Consider the following 26,445-nt stretch of genomic DNA (forward strand, 5'->3'; position numbering starts at 1 on the left):
TGTCCATACATTGGCCCATTTTTGTTCTCCTTCAGGCTGCAGGTCTCCTCAGTTCAGTCTCCTGGCTGAGTTCATAGTCTTGCCCCCTAATGGTGGAAGCAGTTCATAGGATGAGGCCCTGCTAAACTCACTTTACAGCACCCTAGCAGGGGCTCTTCCTCACCCTGCATTTAGTGCCCAGTGTTTACACCTTCCCCTCCCCTCAGCTCCACAGAGAATATGAACTATGAACCAGCAGAGGACACACAATTCCCCGTCATCCGGAAATGGATTTTATTCTCAGCCAAGACAGCAAGACTGGTGGCTATGAGAACCATACAGCTGCTGGTGCAGCATCCCCATGCTGCAGGGTGGGGATGGCCAAGGGGGTGGCCGTCCACAGGCCAAGAGGACAGAGAAGCTCACTGGAGGTGGCACATTGGAGGAGGGTCAGAGTGACAGTGTTCCCTTGTAGTTGGACCACAAGACTCCACAAGGACAGCATGATGGTTGATTCTGATACTACAGGCGAGGCTGTGTCAGCCATATATATGTATGTGTATATATATATATATAGGTATATTTATAGATATTTATAGAATGTCGCAGGAGCAATACCACAGAGGGCACAAGTTTTCACCAGCATCACATCTGGATGTGTAGCTCACCACTACAACAGACTAAGTCACAGATGAAGGGAACACGCTTTAGGGCCGGGGGAGCCACTGTCAAGTCACAGAACAGCTGTCCAGGCAGGCTTGGTAAGGGAAGTCTCCGAGGAGTAGAAGGGATCTGGTTAGAGGTCGAAGGGGGGCCTGGGGCTCTCAGGACGGGATGGACTTGCCTGACCCGATCGGCTGGCAGTTGGAGAGAAAGCAAAGAGAGAACCGGAGAGAGAAAAGGAAGGAGAGCTGGTAAGGCAAGAGCAGCCACCCCCAGCAGAGGCAGAGGGGATGAGGCAGGTGTGGATGTGGGCAAAGTTCCCAGAAAAGAGGCAGACAGTTGATGAATGAAAAAGGCAAGATGGGAGGTGCTGGGCCATAACTAGCAGGTAGTCTGGGTGGAGGCTGGTGGCCCTCTCTTGCCACACACACGGCCTCTCACACACCACCCAGGCAATGTGTCCATAGGGTCTCCCTCTTCTCTGGTCACTCTTTCTCCCATCCCACTGGCCCTGGGCCACCCCAAGCCTCAGGGAGTCCCATGTAACAGCCATGAGGCCAGAAGTGCTTGAACCAGGAGAGTGAAGCTAAAGGGGATGACTGGAGGGAGCCCTGGAGGCCCCTCAGGTGGTCAGAAAGCCCAGGAGTCCTCTGAGGGGACCCTGGGGAGGCTGGGAGGCAAGCAGCCGATGCCTGTGGCCAAAGACTTATAAGTCTAAGAGGGGAGCCTCCGCTGGTCTGGGGGCTGCAGGTCGCGTAGGTGAGGCTGGGCCCTTCCTGCTGGGGAAAAGCAGAAGGGTGAGTCAATGGCTGGGGAAGAGCTGGGACAGGTCACAGCGATCCTGTGGCCAGCCAGACAGAACTCAAGCTGACTTGCCAAGTCAGTACACACTGCAGTGCCATTAGCTAAAAGGTACAGGCCACTCTGAGAAGAGGCCAAGTGTAGGAGCTAATGGGCTGGCTCTGTATCTGGGGCTGAGGACATGGCCATTAATTGCAGTTGTGCAGTATTGAGGAAGAGAAAAGGGCGCTACTTGTCCTTGCCTTGCCTGTGAGCTCTTAATGGGCTGACAGAATGGCAGAGGCTTTTAAGTGTTCTGAAATCATTAGCCAACCAGAGCCCTGACTCAGCTATGGCTACTGTCTAGTGTCAGGTCATCATGTTTGTTCTGTGGTGGATTTAGATGCCCATGCTCCAGGGTGGGACCTGGATGCTCTACCTTGGCAGCACACTTTAGGTATGAAGACGTCCTAAGGCCTCTAGCCCCGTCAGAGGCCAGCCACAAACATCCTCTCCAAGCTCTCAGTCCCTACACTGTCAACAGTGAGTCTGGTGTCTCTGACAGCCCCAGGGAGCACCTGCATCTACCAGCTTGGGCACGGAACCTGTCCCCAGAGCCTTCGGTTTAGGCAAAAGGGCCTTGAGTAGTGGCGCTGAGTCCCGAGGCTCACTGGGAAGAGAGAGAGCCAGCTGGCAGAACAGGAAGAGGGAGTCTAGAGCTGCAGAAGGAGGAGGGGCCTGGCTCAGAGGTTCCAAGGTTGTCCTCAGCATGGAGCTGGTGCAGCGAGGAGGGAGGGGCAGACACTTCATGCAGCAGGCTGAGAGTATAACCTACCGTAGCTGACACTCCTCAGGGGTCACTGATAGTGATTCTGAAAGACAGCACGAAATCAACAGGGCAGTTCACAGACACACAGGTGAGCCAGGCGTGGGGTTAGGGGACACACACGCACACGCCTGGGCGTGCACACACATGCTGTGAGGCCTCAAGGCCCTGCATGCACACGCTAACACACATGCCCACAAACACGCATACATTTCCCCTCCCACTGCCCAGCACCATTGCCGGCCAATACGTGCAGCACGGATCTGGGACATGCAGCCACTCGGCACACTGAAGCACACGCATGAGCTGTCACAACACAGAAGCTCGCCTGCACACAGAAGGCCTTTGCACCAGCTCCCTGCACACTCAAGCCTGGTGTGCTGATAGGGTTACCACACTGCTCCATAAGGGACAGGGGCTTGTATTCTAGGACTCAGCTTCATTTCTCCGCCCAATAACCTTTCATGGTTCTCTACAGCATTGAGTCTCCACAAATCTGTCTCCAGCCTGACCCACCCTACAGCCAGCCAGCCACATTTCCCATCAGTATAGTGGCCCACTGTCTCTATCTGGACATTGCCCTGGAAAAGTGGAGCATACTTACTTAGGAGAAGGGAAATGGAAGCCCTGGGAGGGAAGGTGACTTGCTAAAGGGAATAAACCAGCATCTCTGGACTCCCAACCCCAGGACATGCTTGCTGCCTGCCTTTACCCTACTGTTTCATCAGAGCCCCATAGAGCCCCTGCCTCAACTGGTGCAGGGGATTAGACACCCAGCTCTGCCGTGCAGCCATCTAGATTTGCAAACAGATGCTACTGGTCTATCGGATAATGTGTTCTTTCTCAGAGACTATGGTCAGTGGAAACTGGGCAGGGTGAGTCAGCTATTAGAGTGAACTTACTGGAAAGCTGGTCATGGATCAAGAAGGCAAAGCCAAGGGCTGAAGTGTATTCCTCTTCCTAGAGATCTCTGGTGGTAGGATAGTCTTCAGTCTCTGTCCCTGTTCCACACCCATCCTCTGGTTCCAGACTACCAGATTGTCCATGATCCCCACCAGACCCCTTCCCCAGCTGCTTCCTATCCTCCATGCCTGGGTGCCACTCTCAGATTCACACCCGTGTGCACGCCCACACACACATCATACACCCTGCTGGTCACACAATCACAGTCTGGGCTGATCCTGTGTGCCAGAGGCTGAACACCACCCTGGGAAAGCTTAAAAGAGTCAGGGCTGGAAAGTGGGGCAGGCATCAAGGCAGTTTTGAATGTAATTGAAGAAATCTTCGATCTCAAAGAGAGGATCTGGGGTCAGAGCCCTAGTCGTGAGGTAGGCTCACCAGGAGTTGGGCGAGTGAGTGGAGAATGGAATGGAGGAGGATGGAGGGCAAGGGTTCAGAAATGCAAAGTGTGGGAAGAATGGAGAGAAAAATGAAAAAAGAAGGAAGCGCCATGCAAGTGCTGAAAAGGAAGGGGCAGGTGGTATAAGCACCAGTGCCTCCTCCCCAGAAACGACCACCTCCGGGACTCAGCGCCCTCTGCGGGGCAGGACCGTCAGCCCGGACTGTCGGCCCGTGGCCGTAGGTCGCTTGACCTCGCAACCACCGGCCCCAGCGCCTGGGATGGAGAGGGTCGCTTCCACTGCTAGGACAAGGATCTGGAATCCGACTCCACTTCCCTCCCAGTCACGCCCGCCTAGCGGCCTTTCCCGCCGCTTTTAGCCCTTACTCACCTGGGAACCCCAGGCGGGGCGCGGTTGGGGCGCGAGGGCACCTGGGGAGGGGGGCCGAAGGGATCAGGGGAAGCCCCCGGCCTGGAGGGCACGGGGGGCGCCCCCCCCAGGGCGGATCCAGCAGGCGGAGGCCCAGGAGCAGGGCCCCGCGACCCGGGCCGGGCTGGGGGAACGGCGGGGGCTCGACGCTGCGGCGTGGGGCTGGACGTGGGCGATCTAAGAGCGACAAGAGCCGAAGAAGCGAGGAGCAGAGATGAGTGGCTCCGCCCCCACCAGAGACCCCGCCCCTAGCCCAGGCTGTCCCCGCCCATGCAGCAAGCCCCGCCCACCACGGCCGCAGACAGCGTCGGAGCCTAAGCCCCGTCCCCCAGCGGCGCCACCCGCCCCGCAGCCAGAGCTCATGGCAAGCCCCGCCCCGCGACAAGCCCCGCCCTCTTCTAAGCTCCGCCCCTCGCTCCAGGTGGGAGCCCCCGAGACCCGGGCGCGCCACTGCCCGGTCCCGGCCCTCCTCCCGCGGGCCCCGGGCTGGGGGGCTTTGGGGCCGTGGGGGCCGGCCCTGGTACCTGCGTCCGGCCGGTACGCTCTGCACCTGCAGCCAGGAGTCGTCCACGGGCGGGGGCATGGGCGTGCTGACGGTGGTCGTGTTGATGTCGCCGATAATGCTGAGCGCCTCCTTCAGTGCGTGGTACATGCGCAGCATCTCGTCGCGCCGCTGAGCCTGCTCGGCCGATTCTTCCATGAGAGTGTTCTGGTCCCCGCAAGAGTACAGGTTGGCCAGCAGCTCGGAGAAGATAAACTCCTTGGTCTGTGAGGGGGCAGAGAGGGAAGGAGGCTGGAACCCTGTCGCTGGCCAGACCTGCTGGGACTGGGTGTAGAACTGGGAACTGGGGTTGGTATTTCAGATGCCAACTTCTGCTTGGTGCCTAAACCCGCAGGTCTCTTCAAAACCTCATCTAATGTCCTTTCCTTAGACGAGAATATATGGTCAAAGAGAAAAGCCTTAGGTCTGGGATGTGGGAGGAGACCCAGAGCCTAATGTCCTACTTACTAGGACGACTGCCTACTAAGTCTTTCTCAGTACCAAAAAAAGGAAGAAGACAGTTTAAAATATCCTGAGTTCCTAAGAAAGAAAGTAATAAATATATAATTATAATGTGTCCTTGGATTGAGACAAAGTTGCCAGTGTGTAGTGGACGGTTAATTTCCACTTAAAATCCCCAGGCATTGCGGAGTGGTGGTGGCGGCGGCACATGCCTTTAATCCAGCACTCGGGAGGCAGAGGCAGGTGGAGCTCTATGCCAGCCTGGTCTACAGATTGAGTTCCAGGACAGCCAGGCTACACAGAGAAACCCTGTCTCAAAAAGCCAAAAACAAAACAAAACAATCCCCAGTCTGAGGCCATCTTGTGAGTTGCTGGCATCTTTGCAGCCTACTCCAATCTCACTGATTCCTTATCCAAAAATCTACCGAACACCCGCCATGTGCCCGGCTTTGTGCTGCTCCACACTTCCTAAGCATTCCGTCCTGACCTCTGTCTATCATTACTGTCTGCAGTTACACATCAGGAAACAGACTCAGAGCTGGTAGTTCACCTGCTCAAATTCACACAGGGAATTTGTGGCACAGCCAGCAGCATTCCAACCCACTTCTGCTTTCCTGAGGCCCTGCTTTCTCACTGAGCCACGGCTGTGGAGGTCCTGTAAGTGTGTTTCAAAGTGACACCTAAGGTCTCCTCCTGGTCAACCTAGGAATGCATATCTATTTTGCAGCTGCAAGTTCCCTGAAATTCAAATTAATATGACATATTTTCACCGGATATGTAACATCTGGAGTGGGTTTACAAAAAACTTAATGGGAAATAGTATGTAACATATCTTGTTAAATAATATTTTCTAGATTGGAGCCAGGTTTAGTGGGACATGCCTGTCACCTCAGCAATCAGAAGTAGAGAGAGCCAGGCAGAGATCATCCACAAGTTTGAGGTCAGCCTGAGCTCCACAGCAAGACCCTATCTCAAAAGTCAAAACAAGAATAATTTTGATATCTTGGGATTAAAATAAATACTATTAAAACTAAGGGTTTTGGAAGCAGGCATAGTGTTAAACACCTTTAATCCCAGTACTTGGGAGGCAAAGACAGGCAAACCTCTGAGTTCAAGGCCAGCCAGACCTACAAAGTGAATTCCTGATTTGAAAATGAATAAATAAAAATTAAGGTTTGGGGGATTATGGGCTAGTTTAGTGGATAAAGGTGCTTGCTGCACCTGATGACCCGAGTTCAATCCTTAAGACCCACACGTGTTGGAAGGAGAAACCAGCTCCCTCAAGCTGTCCCATGACCAACACACAAAAAGATGGCAAGTGTTCCCCTGCCCTGTGCATATGTAAATAACATAATAAAAAAATCCAGATGGCTGCGTGGTCCTCCGGAATCCCCTGCATCGCCCCCAACTATAGACATACATTGTTGATCATGAGGTGCATGATGGTCTTGGGCATAAGGTCCCGCACAGTCTTGTTAACGATGGCCATGTACGAATCCACCAGGTTCCGAATGGTCTCCACCTGCCGCTCCAGCTGAGGGTCCATGGAGTGCATGAAGCTATCAGAGCCGTTCTCCTCGGTCTCACTGGCCTGCATTGGGAACACAGGGATCAGTGTGGCAGAGCCTGTGCAGTCAGACTCCAGGTGTCACTAAGCCTCGGCCCCTGCAAGGGTGCCTGCCACACAGAGGCACTGAGGACAGCTGGGGCTCTTGGCTCCCCACTGAGCCTCTCAGGACCCCAGACTCGGTTTTGACTTGACTCTAATGCTAGTGGCTAGTCTTTGTCCCCTTTTCTCAATCTATACTTTGGAAAAGAACATCTCAAGTTCCCTCTCTTGGCCAGAGTTGGTGTCAGGCTCAAGCAGGAAAGGGCAAACTTACTTTCTCCTTGTCCTGGAGGCCACATCAGAGGCACAGAAGCCACATCAGCATTGCCACCAGCATTGCCACCAGGGAGCACATTTGAAGAAGAAAGAGAGGGAAAGGGAGGGATTTTGTGAGCCTCGTGGAGTGTATTCAAATCCTGGTCCGCTCAGACCCTGCCGCAGTGACGGGGTGTGTGTGTGTGTGGGGGGGGGTGTATGTGAGATGGGAACTTGAAGCCACCAGCATATGAAATTTCAAAGATGCCCTCTGGCAGGGAGGGGGAAACAAAACGCCACTGGAGGAAAACAACGGGGAAACTGGGGAGCTTTGTTTCAAACCCATGCAGGTTGCTTGTTCTTTGTGAGCCAAATACGGACTGGGAACCTCTCAAAGCCTGGTGCCCTGGAACCCCCAGGAACAAGCAGCTTGCCCCTCCCCCTTGCTCCACCACCACTCACCCCAACACGCTCAGGGTACACGCCAGCCCTCAGGAAGGAAGCCTTCCAGCTGTCCACCTCCTCCTGTGTCTCACAGGCCAGCTCCAGCTGCCGGTAATCCTTGTAGACATTCCTGCAGGATGGGGTAGGCAGGCAGGCGGGAAGATGAGGAAAAGCCCCACCCTGCTCGGGATAGGGACCCGTGTGGGATTTAGGGTCCTCATGCCTAGTATCTATCCCTAGCTTTCTTGTGAACACTAGGCAAGGTCCCTCCTCTCTCCAACCTCAGTGTTCTCATTTTGGAGGTAGGTTGGTAATGACTCCTGTCTGCTGTGGCCACTGGGACGCATCAGGGGGAAAAGTCGCCCAATGTGTAGGAGACAGAAACCAGGCATGGTGGCAAACTCTAAAGCCTGTATTTGAGGGGTTGGGGACTTAGCTCAGTGGTCGAGCACTTGCCCAGCAAGCATAAGGCCCAGGGTTTGGCCCTCAGCTATGTAGGGAGAGGGGGGAACGACACAAAGCCTGGACTTAAGAGGCTGAGGCAGGAGAGTATTCCGTGTGAGGCCAGCCTGGACTACTTAAATGAGAGTCCATCTCAAAACAAAAGAAGGAAGGCTGCGCAGTCAGCCAGTGAGCCCCAGCTTGGGTCTCAGGCCTCTTCAGCACACTCCCTGGCTTTCTGGAGACTTCCAAATAGCAGCTGTTTGTGAGTCTTTCTGGTTTTGTTGTTGTTTGTTTTTTGTTTTTGTTTTTCGAGACAGGTTTATCTGTGTAGCTTTGGAGCCTGTCCTGGTACTCACTCTGTACCTCGAACTCAAAGAGATCCGCCTGCCTCTGCCTCCTGAGTGCTGGGATTAAAGGCGTGCACCACCACCGCCCGGGTGGGATTCTTATTTCTGAGTAGGAAACAGCCTATATCAGAACCAGTCTGGAACTGGAGATATGAGGTTTAATCCCAAACCGTCCCAGAGGAGACTGGGCCTTTAGACTTTTTGTTTCTAGTGCCTGGCAGAGTGTTTTGTGCCAAGTCAACACTATGTGGTTGGCTGTGAAAAGAGGGAGGGAACGAGGAAGGAGAGGGAAGAGGAGAAGGGGCAGAAGATGTCTAGACATGGACCTAGCACTGAGTAGAAACTTAGTAGCTGTCTGATGGCAGGTCCCTGGAGTTGTGTACCCATTTTCTACACAGCAGGCATGGTTTGGGGCTTGCAGGGTCTGGGGTCTCAGAAGCTTAGCCAGGGGCAAGCAAGCACCTCTGCTCTGTATTGAAGAGGGCAAAAATATGCTTGCTTGACATGAATCCTTTCTCCACATCACGAAGCTTCAGATTGTCCACAGATAGCATGTACTTCTTCTCTTTCTCCTGTTGGGAGGAACGGGGGGGGGTCAGTCTGGCGCTGCTATGCCTCCATCCCTCAGAGTTTTCCATGTTGGTGAGCACCCAGGGACTGTGAACACCCAAAGTAGCCCAGGGCTCTAACCCTTCCCACTGCACGTGGTGCTATACAGTAAATCCTAGCCATGGAGCCCTGACCATCTGGGTACAGTGCATGCACTCGTGTGCGTGTACACACACACACACGCACACATCACACCATGCCTTTCAAGCCAATCCTAGCAGCCCTGTATATATGCCATAGCTTAAGGGGCTGGCGAAGGCAGTGAGACTGAGGGTGTCTCCTTCATCTTACCCTAAGCCAGTCCTGGAGACGGGCCAGGTTGGGCCTCAGGCAGAGATGGCTCACATGAGGCTCCAGCCACCAGCCTGACTGCCTCTGACTTCATTTCCTGACTACAGAGATGGGGGGGGGGGGATATACTAGCCCCGGAAGCTTCAAAGGGCCGGTTCAGTCCGCTCCCTGCTCTGCTCCAGCCATCCATGTGTTACCAATCAGACACACAGCGCAAGCCTGGAAATTGTATGTCTGTGAGCACGTGTGTGTTTGTGCAGTTGTCGTAAAGCCAAGCAAGTCCATCACCAGTGTGTGCGCTTATGTTTCTAGGATATAGGTCATCTATGCATGGGACCATGTGGAAACATGTCTGTCACTGTTAGATGTGTGTGGCGATTTGTGAATAGAACGTAAGAATAGTCTTACATGGTCTGTGCAGTGGGCTAGACTGTTGGTGTGTTGTTTGTGGAAGAAGTTATGGAAGTCTGTGGACAGATGTGTTTGTGTCTGTAGGCTGTGCGTCCCAGGGGAAGGGTTTGAGGACCCTGGGAGGAGGCATCCCAGATGGGGCACCAGGAAGGAGGAGAAGTTTCTGCTCCCTGTATCCCACACCTACCCAATACCACCATGGGGCCTATGCAGGAGGGATGGTCTACTAGAACTCCATAAGCTCTGCCTAGGATCTCAGGTGGGGGCTGGGTTTAGGAAGACCTTGCTTTCCCACCCTGGCGTCATCTCCACCCCTCTGCCCCACACACCCGCCTGGCCTATGCAGCCACATAAAGCCCTCTTTATGCCAGGCGGGTGGCCGGGAGCCCCAGAGGGCGGCTGGGGGAGGAGAGGAGGAAGTTGCACACGCGGCCAGGGAACATCTGGAACCCATCTAGGGAGGCCCGCCACAGCCGCCTTGTGCTCAGGGTTGGACACTAGGTAGGAGTGGCCTCCTCCCCCAGCCCTCCCTTCCTGCCGGCCCCCTCCCCAGGCCCCTCCTTCCAGCCCAGCTCCCGCTCGCCCCTGCCACGTCAAAGGAGGCAGAAGGGGAGTCAGGAGCAGAGAGGGACCACGGCTGGCTGACTGGGGCTGGGGGATATGGGAGCTGGGGCTGGGGGCATCGTATCTCCAGGGGATGGGTCCAAAGCTCCCACCGGATGGACAGATGCTGCCGCCTGGATGGACCAGAGGATACCTCCACTCCGTCTACCCAGTGTTTAGACTACCTGTTCAGGACTCCCAAATTGTACAGTAGTCTGCACATTGGTTAGGCTGGGCTGGGTTAGACCCTCGGCACCGTCGCTGGAGAGCCACACCAACCCCGCTGTCTTCCAGAACCAGAGCCTGTACTTGGGGCAGGGAGCTGGGGGGCACAGGGTGGACTGGGAGGAGGTGCAGAGTTACGGGACTGATGGGAGGTTGTGGTGATGGGGGAGGGCAGCGGAGGAAGACAGAGAAGTTGGGGGGGGGTCCGTCGGGGCTGGTGATGTGGGTGACTGACTGTCTGTGAAGAGGCTTCCCCAGCCCAAAGACTAAAGGGTGTGCGACTGGGCAGAGGGGACCAGATGCCTGCCCAAGCCCGAACTCCAGCTATTCTAGTGCAAAAACGCACTCCCATCCCGACAAAGCACTCACTTCAGCGCTCACACTGCCAGAATGAGAGGTATAATCTGTGCACCCCAGCTTTAAAGTGCACACCCATGCCCAGGCACGCATACAAACACAAATTCACACTCAAGTGCACGCACTCACACTCAGACACTCAGCCTCACAATGGGAAGTTCCCTTCCCCCATCCTCACCTCCCAAACACATACACATTTTCTCAAATATCCCTCATTCAGTCTCCCTCTTCCAGCCCACCCCCACCCCCACCCTGACACACAAACACAGACAATGAAGTCACATGCAAGCACACAAATTCACACCTAGGTGTTTATACCCCCAACACGCTCACAACACCCCCTACTACACACACACACACACACACACACACACACACACACGCAGGTCCCACTTCTCCACATACACTACTCAGCCAGTTTCCACTTCCACGCACAACTAAACTCAAATCTATACACAAAACTAAAACAAAACAAAAAAGCCCACCCTGGGTATACATAAGCCCCTCAAGTTTGGCTCACCCGGGGAAGCCGGATATAGGGCCACCATCCCCCTAACTCTGTCTAAGGGGATCTTAGATATGGGAACATGAGATCCCTGGGGGCTGTCTAGAGGGACTGCCAGGATGACAGGGTAGGAAGCCACCTCCCAGTCCCACACCACCTCATACTCCATCCCTTCCAGGGGCCCCTGGGCTCGAGGAGAGGCCAGGGTTGGGGTAATGAGGTCCAGATGGCTTGGCGCCCCCGCCAGTAACGACAGAGGACCCCGCCCAAGGTGCAGAGGTGGGGCCCTGTCCCAAGGCAGGCTTGGAGGATAACGGTGATCAAGGAGGGAGCACGGTGTCCCAAATCACAGTCCCCCACTCTAAAATGCCCCATTGAGAGCACCGTCTTGGAGCAGCCCACTCAGGAGGAAGAGGGTCCCTTCCCCCACTCCTTGGCCAGCTGGAGTTGATTACCACAACACCCCCTGTCGGCCCCCCCATTCTCGCTGGTCACCTCTGGAATCCAGATGTGAAAGCCAAAGAGACTCATTCTTAAAGGAGACCAGTAACAGGAGGGGAGTGGTGGGGGCCTCCGGGTGCCCTAGGAGGTAGGGAGCTATTCTGGGGGGGCAGTTCTGCCGGCTGTCATCACTACTGGTCCCTTGGCCTGGATGTATCCTGAGCGGCTTGCCTCGGTTGGCAGGGGCTGAGGGTACTTGAATGCAGGGGTTAACTGAGTGTCTGGCAGCTGGACATGTGTGTGTCATGGTCCTGTAGGGGCCACAGAGGAGGCGGCACACCCTGGAGTGAGAAAACAGGAAGGCCACTGGGCTGCTGTGTCAGGGAGCAGCACCCAGCACCCCTGCCTACCCACTCCAGGGTGCTTCCAGGCTTGCCACCTTCTCCTTCTAGCCTGGATGAAAGGGCACCTCTCTGGCTGTATATCCCACCCTGCCCCCCCCCCCACGAGTCTTTTCAGACTTCTGGGGTGTGGTTTAGCCACTGTCAGCCTATGGGATGTTCCAAGCCTGACCCCTGGCCCTTGATAACCAGGGGCCCTGGACTCACCTCGTCATCCTTGTACCAGGACAGGTTCTCAGCAGTCAGCACGAACCAGTACTCCTTGGAGCCTCCTTTCATAATGCCAATGTTGTTGATGGTCAGCCACCCCTTCCGGATGACCTGGAGCAGGAGGGGGCAGGAGGTCAGTGGGCAGGGGCTAGACTTCCCCATGGAGGATGGGTGAGTGAAGAGGCATTCAAAAGCCCCCTCCCCGATTCTCTGAGTCCTGACTGGTCAGAGGAGGGGGCCAGACCTGCCCTGGTTTGAACCACAAGCCGACAGAATAGAAGACAGGAAAGCAAAGGCCAGCTCAGGACAGAGAGCCTTCTAACAAACAGCCGGAGATAGTGTGAGCCACTTTGATAGAGGGTAGAGGGTGGGTTCCCCATTGCTAGGAGTGTGCAAGCAGAGTTTGTCAGCTGTTAGGATAAGGCAATTTCAAGTGTCTTTTTTGTTTGTTTGTTTGGTTTTGGTTTTTTGGTTTTTCGAGACTGGGTTTCTCTGTAGCTTTGGAGTCTGTCCTGGAACTAGCTCTTGTAGACCAGGCTGGTCTCGAACTCACAGAGATCCGCCTGCTTCTGTCTCTTGAGTGCTGGGATTAAAGGCGTGCGCCACCACCGCTTGGCTCCAGGTATCCTTTGAGGGTCTGCTCTGACATATATTCCTAACCTTGGGAACTTTGTGCTCGCTGCAGTTGCTTCTCTTCCCTTTGCCTGGCCTATACCTACTGAGCCTTCTTGAGATACAGTTCCTTCACACCTTCATTGTCTGAGCTCCTACTACACTCTGGGCCCTGGGACCTGAGGTCGGGGATAACCAAGACCCAACCAAGCCTGACCGGGAAACATGTTTAACCAGCATAGCCTTTGGAAATTATGGAAACTGCTGAGGATTCCAGGGCTCATGCGTATAACTGAGGTCAAGAAAGTGCCATTCCTGCAGACATTTTTGTTTGTTTGTTTTTTGTGGGTTTTTTTTTTTTTTCTTTTGGTTTGGAGTCTGTCCTGGAACTTGCTCTGTAGACTAGGCTGGCCTCCAACTCACAGAGAACCACCAGCCTCTGCCTCCCAAGTACTGGGATTAAGGTGTGCGCCACCACTGCCCGGCTTCTGCAGACATTTGAAGCTTGGAGCAGGAAGCCAGGTGAGGAGGGACTGGGCCCATGAGTTTTCATCATCTGTAATGTCTACTGGAGGTCATCGTCGGCTTCTTAGAAACGTGCCTGTCTTGTATCCACTCATCCCAACATTCATCTCGTGGACTTTTAAAGAACACCTCCCTAGCTCTGGGCCCACTCATCCCCGTGTAGTCTAGCTCTGCCTGCAGCAGGTGCTTGGCTTGCGGAAGGCACGGCTGGGCCTTCTGTGCAGGTGTGGAATTCCTGTGCGTGTGCTGTATGTGCAAGGTGCTCAAGCCTCAGGGTGCCCTCTGCCCACATGCAGGTCCCCATTACCAATGAGACTCCACCCCCCCCTCACTGCAGAAGCCAAGACCCCCAGTCCTGGTACTCACCAGAATCTCATCCTGCAAAGAGGTAACCATAGCAACCAGGAGAAGCATTGGGGAGAGAGGAGAGAGGATTACTGAGGCAGAGTGGGTAGCTTGTGGTTGGCAGATGACAGACAGGCTCTCTGGCCCCCGTGGGACCCTTCCCCTTGGGAAGGGTTTCCTCAGAGCTCCAAGTCCATCCGGCACCCTCCGTCCCTTGGACTGGGGCACTGGGGTCACTCACCTGGTTCCCTGAAGTCTTCTTCTTACTCATCTGGTTGCTCCTCTGCTGAGCACTAGTGAGGGAGAGGAGAGGAGTCTAAGAACTCTCAATAGGCTCAGTCCCACTGCTCATGGGGCTCAGGACTTAGAGGGCTAGGCTAACAGAATTTATTACGTGCGCATGCACACACACACGTGCACATATATGCGCATATATATGTGCACGCACACACACACAAGGGATCACTCCACAGCCCCGGGGCACTCACTTGGCAAAGCCTATGAAGTCCTCATGGTTGGTGTTCATGTAAGCCAGCTCGATGTCGATGAGAAGCATGACCTTCACAGGTCCACAAGTTGGCGAGCAAATAGAAAAGATTCCACAAAGTTTAAGAATGTCTAACAAGCTAGGAGAGAGATACTTTCAGCACATTTAGAAGGTTAGTGTCTATAAGCAAAAAGTCCCTGCTGTCAATAACTGAAAGACAAAAGAAACAGAGGTCAAATGATCAAAGAACATGAATGGATATTTCATAGAGGACATACTAACAGCCAATAAGAATACGGAAAAACTGAAATTATTATATATAATTAATATGTGCTAATAAAATCTTTTAAAAATCTGCAAAAAAGTCAGCTGCTGGTGGTGGTGCAGACCTTTAATCCCAGCACTTGGGTGGCAGAAGCAGGTGGATTTCTGTGAGTTTGAGGCCAGCCTGGTCTACATGAGCTAGTTCCAGGATAACCAGGGCTACACAGAGAAACCCTGTCTCAAGAAACAAAACAAAATTCTGCAAAACTTGCTCACCCTTGTTCGTAATGAACTCTTAGTTAACACAATAAGATCCCTCTTAACCCTAACAAATAAAAGGTATTGGTAAAGGGTCAGGATAGGCATGTGCTTAGGGAGATGGAGCTGTAATTTCTCCTTTTTTACTTTGTAAAGATTTATTGATTATTATTTATATTGTATGTGTGGAAGTTTTGCCTGCATTTGTGTATGTGCACAATGTGCATGCAGTGCCCACAGAGGCCAGAAGAGGGCGTCAGATTCCCTGAGCTGAGGTGGTTTTGAGCCGCCATGTGGGTGCTTGGAAAGAACCCCACTCCTCTCTACAAGCAGCCAGTGCACTTCACCGCTGAGCCACCTCTCCAGTCCCAGAACTGCAGTTCTTATTTTTTGTACTGCTAAGGTGAGGATGAAACACTGTTTCCTGCATACGTGAGGCAAGAGACACTCCTGAGAGCAGCTAGTGCTACCTTGTGGTGGACAGTTTGGTAATGCTTGACTTTTTTTTTGGTTTTTCGAGACAGGGTTTCCCTGTGGTTTTGGAGCCTGTCCTGGAACTAGCTCTTGTAGACCAGGCTGGTCTCGAACTCACAAGAGATCCGCCTGCCTCTGCCTCCCAAATGTTTGACGTTAAAATGAACACAGACCTTTCTAGCATTGTATCTCAGATAAACTCATCAAATAATCAAAGATGTAGATGCCAGGATATCTAAAGAACAGAAAGTTCCCCCCTTTTGTTTGTTCTTCTCCTTTTCTTCTTCTCCTCCTCCCCTTCTCCTCCTCCCCCTCCTCCCCTTCTCCTCCTCCCCTTCTCCTCCTCCCCCTCCTCCCCTTCTCCTCCTCCCCTTCTCCTCCTTTCCCCTTCTCCTCATATCCTCCTCCACCTCCTCCACTTCTCTTCCTCCCTGCTTCTCCTCATGTCCTCCTCCCCTTCTCTTCTTCCCCCTCCTCCTCCCCTTCTCCTTCTCCCCTTACTCCCCTTCTCCTCCTCCCCCTCTCCTCCTCTCCTTCCTCCCCTTCTCCTCCTCCCTGCTTCTCCTCATGTCCTCCTCCCCCTCCTCCTCTTCTCCTCTTCCCCTTACTCCCCTTCTCCTCCTCCCCCTCCTCCCCTTCTCTTCCTCCCCCTCCTCCTCTTCTCCTCCTCTCCTTCCTCCCCTTCTCCTCCTCCCTGCTTCTCATGTCCTCCTCCCCTTCTCCTCCTCCCCCTCCTCCTCCCCTTCTCCTCCTTCCCCTTTCTCCTCCTCTTCCTCTTCTTCTTTGACATAAGATGTTGATGCTTGCTGCCCAGGCTGCCCTCATACCTCAGTTTTCCCAGCTGACACAGGACAATACGCCTATGTCAACATGCTTGGCTGTGGTATCATTTGTAATGGAAGAAAACCGGGAACAAACTAATGGCCATTGGAAAGTGAAATAGATTAGGGTGACCTGACAGTGAAAGACACTAGCTGGGCAGTGGTGGCGTACGCCTTTGATCCCAGCACTCAGAAGGCAGAGGCAGGCAGATCTATGAGTTTGACGCTAGTTTGGTCTACAGAGTAAGTTCCAGGACAGCTAGGGCTGCACAAAGAAACTCTTTCTCAAAAAACAAAAATAAAAAACAAAAACAAAAGAAGAACGAAAGACTCTTGATGTTCAAAAGCATAGAAAAATTCTAGGCTGTGGTGGGGGAACACATACTGCAGATTCCGAAGTGTGCAGACATTTGTATCTGAGTCTTTCTTTTTGCTTTATAGTGTGAGATTAGGTATATCTATCGCTTGATGCATGTGGCTGCTAGGTCCAGCCCCAAGTCTGCTCCTTCCTGTGGGCCTGGAGCCTGTCCTTCCTGAGGCCCACATTCTGCAAAGGAAGCATTTCTGCCCACAAAGGACTGGCGAAGACTCATTAGGATGAAGTGAGTCACTTGCCCCGCACGTCAAAGATGTCAGCGGATGTTAAGTAGTGCAATGATTGTCAAGAAAAAGGCATGGAGAGAAAAAGAAAGAGGAAACAAAAGAAAAAGGCGTGATGGACAGCAAGAATCGGATTCCTAGAGGCAGAGGGGAAGCTGGGAGTGTGGCTTAGGTGGCAGATCCTTGCCTAGAATGAAAGAAGTCCTGGCTTCCATTTTCAGTTTCCAACACCACATCAACTGGGCATGGTGGCTTATTCCTGCAATCTGAGCACTGGGCGGAAGAGGGAGGCGGGAGCAGTAGAAGTTCAAGTTTATCCTTTGCTACATAGTGAATTCACACACACGCACGCGCACACACGCATGCACACGAACATGCGCACAAGCACACACATATGCGTTCACCCATTTGCATGTGCAACTTAAAGTGGGGAGAGGTCGGAGGGAGAAATAGGGAGGGAGGGGGAAAAGAAAGGGAGGAACGCTGGGCAGCAACCCACAGCGATTTTGTGGGAGGAGGCGGGTCACGTGTGTGAGAGCCGTGTGTGTGTGTGTGTGTGTGTGTGTGTACACTGTGTACTGTGATGTGCATATGGAGGTCAAAGGGCAGCCTTGATTGTCCTTCCTTACCTTCTGCCTTGTCTGGGACAAGGTCTCTTGTTAATTATCATTCCAAACACCAGGCCAGCTGGACTTTGGGCTCCAACCTCCTCCTCTCTCTTTTGAGGGAAGCTGTCAAGACAGGGTCTCTCTATGTGGTCCTGGCTGGACCTTGCTATGTAGACCAGTCTGGCTCACGTTCAGAGCCCTCTTGCCTTGCCTCCCAGGTGCTGGGGTTAAAGATGTGTGCTGTCGCATCCAGCTTTCCATCTTACTGTAGGAGCTCTGGGATTGCAGGTGTACACTACCGTGCCTGATTTTCCACGGGTTCTGAGGATTCGAACTCAGCCCCTCACACTTGCATACTAGAGACTTTACTTGCTGAGCCCCAGCCCTGGCTTTATTTTCTTTGTTTTTTGGCTTTTTGTTTGTCTTGAAACAGGATCTCTGTATATTGTCTAAGTTGGCTTCAAACACTTGATCCTCCTGCCTCACCTCCCAAGAATCTGGGATTATAATTGTTCATAAAGGTATCTGGCATAATAAGGATTTAAAAACTTGCAGGCAGGTCTCTGTGAGTTTGAGGTCAGCCTGGTCTACCTAGTGAGTTCCAGGCCAGCTACATAGTGAGACTCTGTTTTGAGCCTCAGGAGGTCCAGATTGGGTCAGAATATCTCTGTTCTTCCAGGCCCAAAGATAACATCTGGAGTCTAAATTTGTGAATGAATGAATATTTATTTCATAAACAGAGATGCAAAAGGAGCAGTGTCTGTAAAGGGTAAAGGTTAACCAGAGACAGCAAACAAACAGAGAGCGGCCTCCAGGGAGATGACCAGACAGATGGCCAGAAAGCCGAGGAAGCCAGACAGACTAACAGAAAGGAAGGGGTGGTATCTGGGTGAGGTGCTGCACGCCAGTAATCCAAGCGCTCCAGGGGATGAGGCAGGGGTATCATGGGTTTGTGGCCAGCCTAGGCTATATAGTGAGATTCCAGTTAGGGGATGGAAGGCGGGTGGGAAGGGAAGAGAGAGAAGAAAAGAAGGGAGAGAGAAATGAAGGGATGGACAGAAGTAGAGACAGAGGAGGGGCAGAAGGGATGAGAAAGGAAAGAAGGGGAAAAGAGGAACATGGTGGGAATGCGAAAGTGTGCACCCAGGAAGGTGGTTCCTCAAATTACCAAACAAATGGGACTAGGGGTGTAGCTCCGTGGTAGTGTGTGTGCTTAGCATGTGCTCAGTCCTACATTCAATTCCAGGACCACTAATAATGACATGGTAGCTAGCATTACCATATGGTCCATCAAATCCACAGCTGAGTACAGACCCCAAAGAACTGCAAGCAGGGACCTGAGCAAGTATTTGCACAGCTGTATTTCCTAGCAGGATTATGTACAACAGCCAAGAGATGGCGGAGAGAGACTGGAGAGATGGCTCAGCGATTAAGAACACTGACTATTCTTCCAGAGGACCCTGGTTCGATTCCCAGCATCCACAAGGCAGCTCACAATCACCTGTAACTTCAGTCCCAAGGGAGCCAATGCCCTCTTCTGGCCTCGTGGACACCAGACACAAAAATGATGCATAGACAGAAACATAGGCAAAATATTCACACACAGACATGTTTTAAAGGTGGAAAAGAACTCAATGGATAAACAAAAATGTAGTGTCTAGTCCACAGAATATTATTCAAGTATTTAGAAAGGAATATTCTGGTAGATGCTACAATATTTTGGATAAACCTTGAAGGCATTAGGCTAAATGAAACAAGCCAGACACCAAAGGATTGACATACTGTATGATTTCACTTCCCACAGGAATCTAGATAAATTCATAGGGACAGAAAGAAAGGTGTCTGCTAGGAGCTGGGAGGGCACTTCTATGACAAGCACAAAGTCAACTTTTCAAGAAGCAAAGCCTTCTCTGGATGGTGGCAAAGTCATGCTACTCGATACGGCTGAACTGTGCCCTTCAAAAATGGCTAAAACAGTCCACTTTCTGTTAACAATATCATCCCATAAGAAAACAGACAGAGGGGCTGGGGAGATGGCTCAGTGGTTAAGAGCACTGACTGCTCTTCCAGGGGTCCTGAGTTCAATTCTCAGCAACCACATGGTGGCTCACAACCATCTGTAGTGAGGTCTGGTGCCCTCTTCTGGCCTTCAGGCATACACACAGACAGAACATTGTATACATAATAAATAAACAAATATTTTAAAAAAAAAAAAAACAGACAGAGAGGATCAGTAAGTTATTCTGAAAAGATGAAGGGAGACGGAGCCTGGGAACTCACCTGTTCCTTGGTGCGGCCCTCGCGTTCCCGGATGTGGGTGGTCACTATACGCTCCATCTCCTCCCGAAGACGTGGGTATTGCTGGAGCTGGAGAAGGGCAGGAGAGAGAGCCACGTACACACAGGGCCTGGGCATCAGGCACCCAAACCGCACCTGAGTACAGGGACCCAGGGGTGTGGGGTGGGAGATATGCATGGGAACACCGGCCAGGCCAAGAAGAGATCCCTGGAGCCCCAAGAGGCTGATGGCACCAAGCCATGGCCACCCCTTTCACCCAATTGTGGGTTGTAAATGGCAATTCAAGGGTCTTCCTGGTTCCAGGATCATCAATACTGGCTCACGTGGACAGTTCCAGTGGACAAGGGACAGTCTCCATGGGGAGAAATACAGAAAGAGATGGCTGCGGGGGCCACCATCTCGACAGTAGCCATCTTGTAACCGACCTGGGAGATGGAGGCCTTTGAGGCATCCTTAGTTTCTAAGGCTTTCACTGACCCTCGGGGTGACCCCTGCCTTCCTAAAGGCTTTGAGTGACATCCAAGTGAGGAATCAGGCAAGGAGCAGCCTCCAGAGACCTATCCAGGAGAAACTGGGAAGGGGAGGGCCCATGGTGCCAGTCAGCCTCCTGAGTCAGGCTGGGGGCAGAGCCGGGAAAGGATTTACAGGAGGACACGGCAGTCACACTAGAGGACATGCAGGAGCTCCCTGGCACAGGCATGCAAGGACACAGGGGACATGCAGAGACAGTGTCAGCAGCATGAGCAGGACCCCGCGGGGGCCTTGCTGGGCCCTGGGACCACTTGGTATTATAGCCCACCCAGTCCTGTCTCCCTTGGCATGCCACCTCTCTGTCTGCCACCATCATCTCCAGCTACATCTGCCCGGATCTCAGACTTAGCAGACCCAGTAGGCACACACAACCCCACCACCACCCCATATTCAAGGATGACCTTGAGCCCTGTCCTCAGCCCAGCCAGGTTCTGGACAAAGCCCAGACAACCTGTTCTGCCGTAGCTTCTCTTAGCTGCCACCTCTTCCTGAAGTCTGTCCAGATTGAGGACTAAGAGCTGAGTTGAGGGCCCCCTGTGCTACCTCAGCCTCTTTCATCTGTCTGGGTAGCAATTGTCCCCCAGGGCTGTGGCAGGGCTGGGCACCACCAGCACTCAAAGAGGGCATGTTGGAGGAATGTGGATATGAATGGAAGATGAATGTCTTTGTCCTCCTTGCTGGGTGAACAGGCAGAGGCTCCTCCATCTTCTAGCTTGGAACCAACTCTTAGCCAGGGTTTCTGAAGGTGGAGCCCACCCACCAGAACCACCCTTCCCCCAGGGGAAGCTTGAATCCTTCCTGGTGCCGCTTTTCACCATGCACTGGGTCAAAACTCTCAGGTGGATCCTGTGGGGAGATCCGAGCACTCTGTGCCTCATTCTGAGGGCAATATGAAGGCCAAGAGGAGCTGTCAGGATGGACTGGGGGGGGGGGGCCGGGATGGGAGTGGAGCTCAGGATACTAGCCCAGGAAAGGCTGACTTGTGAGAAGCCCACATCCAACCTCCCCTTGGCTGTGCCAAGGGTGCAGCTGAGGCCGCCTAGCACAAGGGGCTGAGACCTTGTGGCAGGACCAGCTGGCTGGAGAGGTCTGCTGTCCTGTGTGGCTCCCTGTATGCAGCCTCTGAGTCTGGGCAGAGATCTGGGGCTGAGTCACAGCCACCAGGTCTCTGAGGTGGTCCAAGGCTTCCTCCCAGGGCAGGGGTGGGGGTGGAGCTGGGAAGGATGGAGCCATTTGCCAAAAAGCATGGCCAGCTCCTTGCTAAGAGCCTGGATCTATGTTTCTCAAGTTTTCCACATGTCCCATGCAGACAGGGCCGCCTCAGCTCCCTCAAGTTCCGCTCCTTCCAGCATCTTTTTCCATTCTGGCTGCCTCGGAGCCCCGCCAGGACTTTTAGCCAGTTTTTAAAATGGAACCTCTCTCTCCCTCTCTCTGGGTTCTTTGCTGGGTAGAGTAGCCAGCCTGGAGCCCATTGGTTTTGAGGTCAGGGATGAAGCTGCTGAAGTCACGAATCCTTGGTTCAAAGCCCAGCCCTGCCTGCTGACCGCTGAGCACTGCTTCAAGTGTCGGGCATGGTGTTCTTTTTTTTTTTTTTTTGGTTTTTTGAGACAGGGTTTCTCTGTGGTTTTGGAGCCTGTCCTGGAACTAGCTCTTGTAGACCAGGCTGGTCTTGAACTCACAAAGATCCGCCTGCCTCTGCCTCCCAAGTGCTGGGATTAAAGGCGTGCGCCACCACCGCCCGGCGGGCATGGTGTTCTTATCCTTGCCTAACATCAAACTCTCGGCTGTGTCCAGAGATGAAAAATAAAAAAATCTAAGCCAGCAGTGCTAGGAATAACACCACATCTCTTTCAGGAGTGGCTTAGAAAACACAGGTATTAAAAAGAAAGGAACAGGAAAGGAAAGGAAAGAAAGAAAAGAAAAGAAAATCCATAGAATTACGGTGGTGCATACTTTTAATCCTAGCACTTGGGAGGCAGGGGCAGGAGTATCTCTGTGAGTTCGAGGCCAGCCTGGTCTACAGAGTAAATTCCAGGATAGCCAGGGGATACACAGGAAAAATCTTGTTAAAAAAAAAAAATATTTTTTTTTAAAAAAAAGCACAAATATAAGTGGATTTTGCCATATAAAGAAAAATGACTATTGAAATTATATCGTAAGGCAAAAATACGGTTCTCCCTTAAGAGAAATGTTCTCTGTGAAAAGGAGCCATCTCAATAACCACAAAAGACTTAATGTGAAATAGAAACACCCCTATGTTCCTTTCTCCTTCAAAACAATGGTTTTGGGTATGCACTGGGGAAATATGACTTTGGATTTTAGTGTTCGGTACTTACTAATTTCTCCTCAAAATGCTACATGAATTCTTTTCCGCAATGTTTTCCATACTCCCTTTACATCATAGGGGCTGCGTGGACGGGAGCACACAGCCTGTCTCACCGCGTGGACGGGAGCACACAGCCTGTCTCACCGCTTTTCTTTTGAGACGAGGTTTCACGTAACCTAGGCTGGCCTCTTGCTTTGTAGCAGGGGTGACCTTGACCTCGTGACCCTCCTGCCTCCACTCCAGAGTGTGGGACTGAGGCGTGGCCCTTTAGCCACCTGCAAGTTTCCACTGCAGCTCCTTAACTTTACCTACTGACTGCCTCTGGATGGGCACATGGATTGCTTTCCAAGTTTCTCCGTCACCGTTACTGCTCTCCGTAGGACAAGCTCAGCAAAGTGCTCTACAGCTTTGGAGTGTCTGTATCTACCCGTCTACTTTCTGGGGCTCTACCTTAAGGGGACCATCCAAGAGAAAGAAGCATGGTGGATCTCCACCTACAAAGGACATCATTACCAGCTCTTTCTTTGTACACCTGTATGTGTGCGTGTTCACGTGGGGGGCAGAGGTCAGCGTGGGGTGACTCCTCAGCCCCTTCTCCACCCTATATTTGAGGCGGAATCTCTAACTAAACCTGGAGCCATAATTTGGCCTGTGGGTCAGCAACTCCCGGGATCAGACAGTCTGCCTTCCCAGCCCTGGGACCACAGTGTGTGGCTGCAACTGGCTTTCCATGTGGGGATCTGAACACAGGGCTTCCTGCTTGTGTGGCAAACACTTTACCAACTGAGCCGTCCCCAACTCCTGTTTCTTTAAGGTATTTAAAAATAGAGATTAAAAGTTTAATGGGAAAATGGTCAGGCAAATTTATGTAATGGCCTCTTGTATCACCATTAAAAAATGATTATATATGGTCAGGTAGGGGGCATGCCTTTAATCCCAGCACTCTGGAGTTAGAGGCAGGTGGATATCTGAGTTTGAGGCCAGCCTGCTCTACAGAGAGAGTTCCAGGACAGCTAGAGCTACACAGAGAAACCCTGTTTCAGAAAAAAAAAATTCTATAGGCTACGTAATAATTCTACCCAGTGTGTAGAATGAGAAGAGCAATATATGGATACAGAGCCAGCATGGCTAAAATAAACAAGCCAATTATGCTGTGGAAATAGGAAAGCTTTTGAAATTAGTTATTTTACTGTATTAATGTGTGTGCATGATGTGCGTAGGGCACGTGCGCACAGTGAGTGCTTTACGCACTGAACCGTCTGGTCAGTCCAGAAAAACGGAAGGTTTTAAGTGGGTATGGTGGCTCATGCCTTTATTCCTGGCACTCAGGAGACTAAGAGAGGACTGCCATGAAATCTAGCTCAGCCTGGGCTATATAGCGGATTCCAGGTCAGCCTCAGCCAGAGAGTGAGGTTGTCTCAAAAAAAAGGGTGGGGGGAGGGGTGGGAAGAAGGGAAGGATGGAGAGGAGGGGAGGAGAGCAGAGAACAGCAACTAATGTAAACATGGAGCACACTAAGGGCCTGTCGGGAGGGGGCTGGGGGGAGCACGCGAGGTGCCTGTCGGGAGGGGGCTGGGGGGAGCACGCGAGGTGCCTGTCGGGAGGAGGCTGGGGGGAGCACGCGAGGTGCCTGTCAGGAAGAGGCTGGGGGGGAGCACCTGAGTTGCCTTTCGGGAGGAGTCTAGGTACACAGAACTTACATCCACCTGGTAACCTTTCTGCCATAGATTGAACCCAACAGACAGAGGACCTGGGAACACAGGGACTCCACAGCACAGGGCCCAGAAAAAAGAACTGGGGGACACTTACTAGAAACTCAGAGTTAAGGCAGATGGGTGTATCTCACATGTACCTCAGCTCGAGGGATATTTCAGATCCACTCCTGAGCCTGGTTCAGCTCATTGCTGGGGGCTGGGACAGCGTGGGAATTCTGGCAAAGTTCCCGCTGCCAGTGGGAACTGAAAGCAAGCACTACTTTGGACAACCTGGCTAAAAATCCTCAAAATGGCCAAAAGTGGACGGATAAGAAAAAGGCACCTAGGAACAGACTTCCTTGATTCTCCATGGAGACCACACCCTCTCTGAGGAGAGAATGGGGGGGGTGAGGGGAAGGTGGGAGAGCGGGATGAGGGGAGGGAAAGAGAACTGGAACCGGTATGTAAAATTAAAAAACAACAATTAAAATATAAATATTCAAAATTAAAAAAAAAAAAGAAAAGGGGTGGCTGGAGAGATGGCTCAGAGGAATAGAGCACTGGCTGCTCTTCCAGAGGTCCTGAGTTCAATTCCCAGCAACCACATGGTAGCTCACAACCATCTGTAATAAGATCTGGTGTCCTCTTCTGTACTGCAGGATACATGAAGGAAGAAACCTATATACATAATAAATAAAAATCTTTAAAAAAAAAAAAGAAAAGGGTGTCTAAATGTCGCAGACAACTCAAAAGAGGTTCCCAGGCCTGACTCATACAGACTGTCACTGAGCAATCCAGTATGTGCTGGCACAAATTGGTTTTGAGGTCCTGAGCCGGCTCTCCAATCCCCAGAGGCCCTGACTCTGGGTTCTCTTCCTTAGTCTAAATCCCCTTCTGCTTTTCCTGAGACCTGTTTGGTCACCTGTAACACGAGGGTAATGATGCTATCCACTTCTTAGAGCTGCTGAGGGAATTAAATCAGACGGTAAGGCCCAGCACTCAGCCCACTGAAGCTCAGAGCAGCTGCATGATACACAGCCTCCACCCTGACATCACTGCGGCTGTCCCTGTACAATCATCCTAGCGATGGAAAGGAGAAGTGTGGGGTGGGGTAGAGCCCTTCCAGCAGGGACACGGCTCAGTGGAAGTAGACCCGGGGTTATAAGGCCAGCGATTGCCTGGCCTGAATGAGTGCCTGGGTCCCAGTGGGGAGCCAAGAGGCCACCACATCTGCTAGGCAGATGGTTCTGCCCGTGGAAAGCCACAGCCACCAGGAAGGGGGTGACGGCCGGGCCCAGCCCCTCCCAGGCGGCCGCCGTACCTTTTCGCTACACTTTCTGATGGTGGATGTGAGTTCACTGACTACCATGTCCACACACTTGATACTGGGCTCTTTAAGCTTCTGCACCTGCTTTTTCACTGTGGCTTCAAAAGCGAGGTCAGGTGTGAAGAGGCCCGTCCTGCACCCGAGGAGGAGGAGGAGGAGGAGGAGGAGGAGGAGGAGGAGGAGGAGGAGGAGGAGGAGGAGGAGGAGGAGGAGGAGGAGGAGGAAGAGGAGCAGGGAAGCAGCCGGATGGGCAGAGGGGAGGAGGATGGGAGTGAAAGCCAAGCGGCCGGGCTCAAGGGTGGGTGAGGATGGTACAGGCATGGGGGAAAGAGAGAGACACCAACAAAGAGAAAGAGAGAGAACAGAAGACAACATGAGCGTGGGACCCAGCCCCCCACCTCTCCCGGGGTTGCACCTGCCAGGTGCTGCCAAGCATCCCCTCCCTCAGGGCTCTGGGGTCATGGCCAGAGGTGTCAGGGACCAAACCCCTGTTCTGAGAGCGCCTTCTGCAGTTCAGATCCTTTCCCCAGGGATGCCCCCTAGAAAAGCATACTCCTCAAAAGCACCAAGCCTGCCTGCCTACTCTTCTCCGGGACCAATTTAGTCTACACTTTTGTGTCCTCCTAAGGACCTGACCTGGACCAGGACCGAGCTACTCATCCTGTTCGAATCTAAGCTTTGGGGTATCCCTGGATTGCTTCAGCCTAACTCCAAAGCCCAGCCCCATTGGCTACCTCTGCTAGGCTGTGCTGTGTGTCACTGCCCAGGCTTTGGTGCAGCAGCCTGACCCTCCCTGCCTACCCCTGCTCCTCCTTCCTCAAGGGGCATCCCTCTCACTCACTCCTAACAGGCGTGTGGGGACTCTTGAAAGACAGAAAGTGAGAGAAGAGGAAAGACAGTGAGAGGAGGGTGGTGGTGGAGAGAGGCCAAGGCAGCAGTGGAGGAGCAGGGGTGGGATTGATGAGCGCTGGACTTAGAGTCTGCAGCCTCCGCTCCCAGTAGCAGCTTCTTAGCGGATGAGGCCCCGGGTAAGGTACTCCATGTCCTGAGCCTCAGTTTCCCTGCTGTGAGGAAAGAGCACCATCCTCCAAGCCTTGCCTTCC

General features: G+C 52.7%; 1 protein-coding gene across 17 annotated transcripts in view; it reads right to left on the reverse strand.

Moving 5' to 3' along the window:
* Positions 1-256: 256 nt before the first annotated feature.
* Positions 257-26,445, reverse strand: part of Dnm1 (dynamin 1) — a 45,340-nt gene continuing 19,151 nt past the window's right edge. The window contains exons 10-23 of one of the 17 annotated variants that reach the window (XR_009055982.1): positions 25,337-25,475; positions 19,447-19,533; positions 14,143-14,213; positions 13,896-13,947; positions 13,676-13,687; positions 12,170-12,283; positions 8,582-8,691; positions 7,347-7,458; positions 6,904-6,915; positions 6,441-6,611; positions 4,568-4,783; positions 3,979-4,194; positions 2,258-2,294; positions 257-836 (exon numbers count right to left, since the gene is read on the reverse strand). Coding sequence is in view for 12 of the 17 variants with exons in the window: in XM_057754736.1 (XP_057610719.1) it covers positions 1,349-1,418; positions 3,979-4,194; positions 4,542-4,783; positions 6,441-6,611; positions 6,904-6,915; positions 7,347-7,458; positions 8,582-8,691; positions 12,170-12,283; positions 13,676-13,687; positions 13,896-13,947; positions 14,143-14,213; positions 19,447-19,533; positions 25,337-25,475 (1,408 nt within the window). In the remaining 5 variants the exon portion in view is untranslated. The other 16 variants (XR_009055985.1, XM_057754730.1, XM_057754734.1 and 13 more) reach the window with 16 other exon arrangements.

This window comes from Chionomys nivalis, chromosome 22, assembly GCF_950005125.1.
Source record: "Chionomys nivalis chromosome 22, mChiNiv1.1, whole genome shotgun sequence".
Lineage (NCBI taxonomy): Eukaryota > Metazoa > Chordata > Mammalia > Rodentia > Cricetidae > Chionomys > Chionomys nivalis.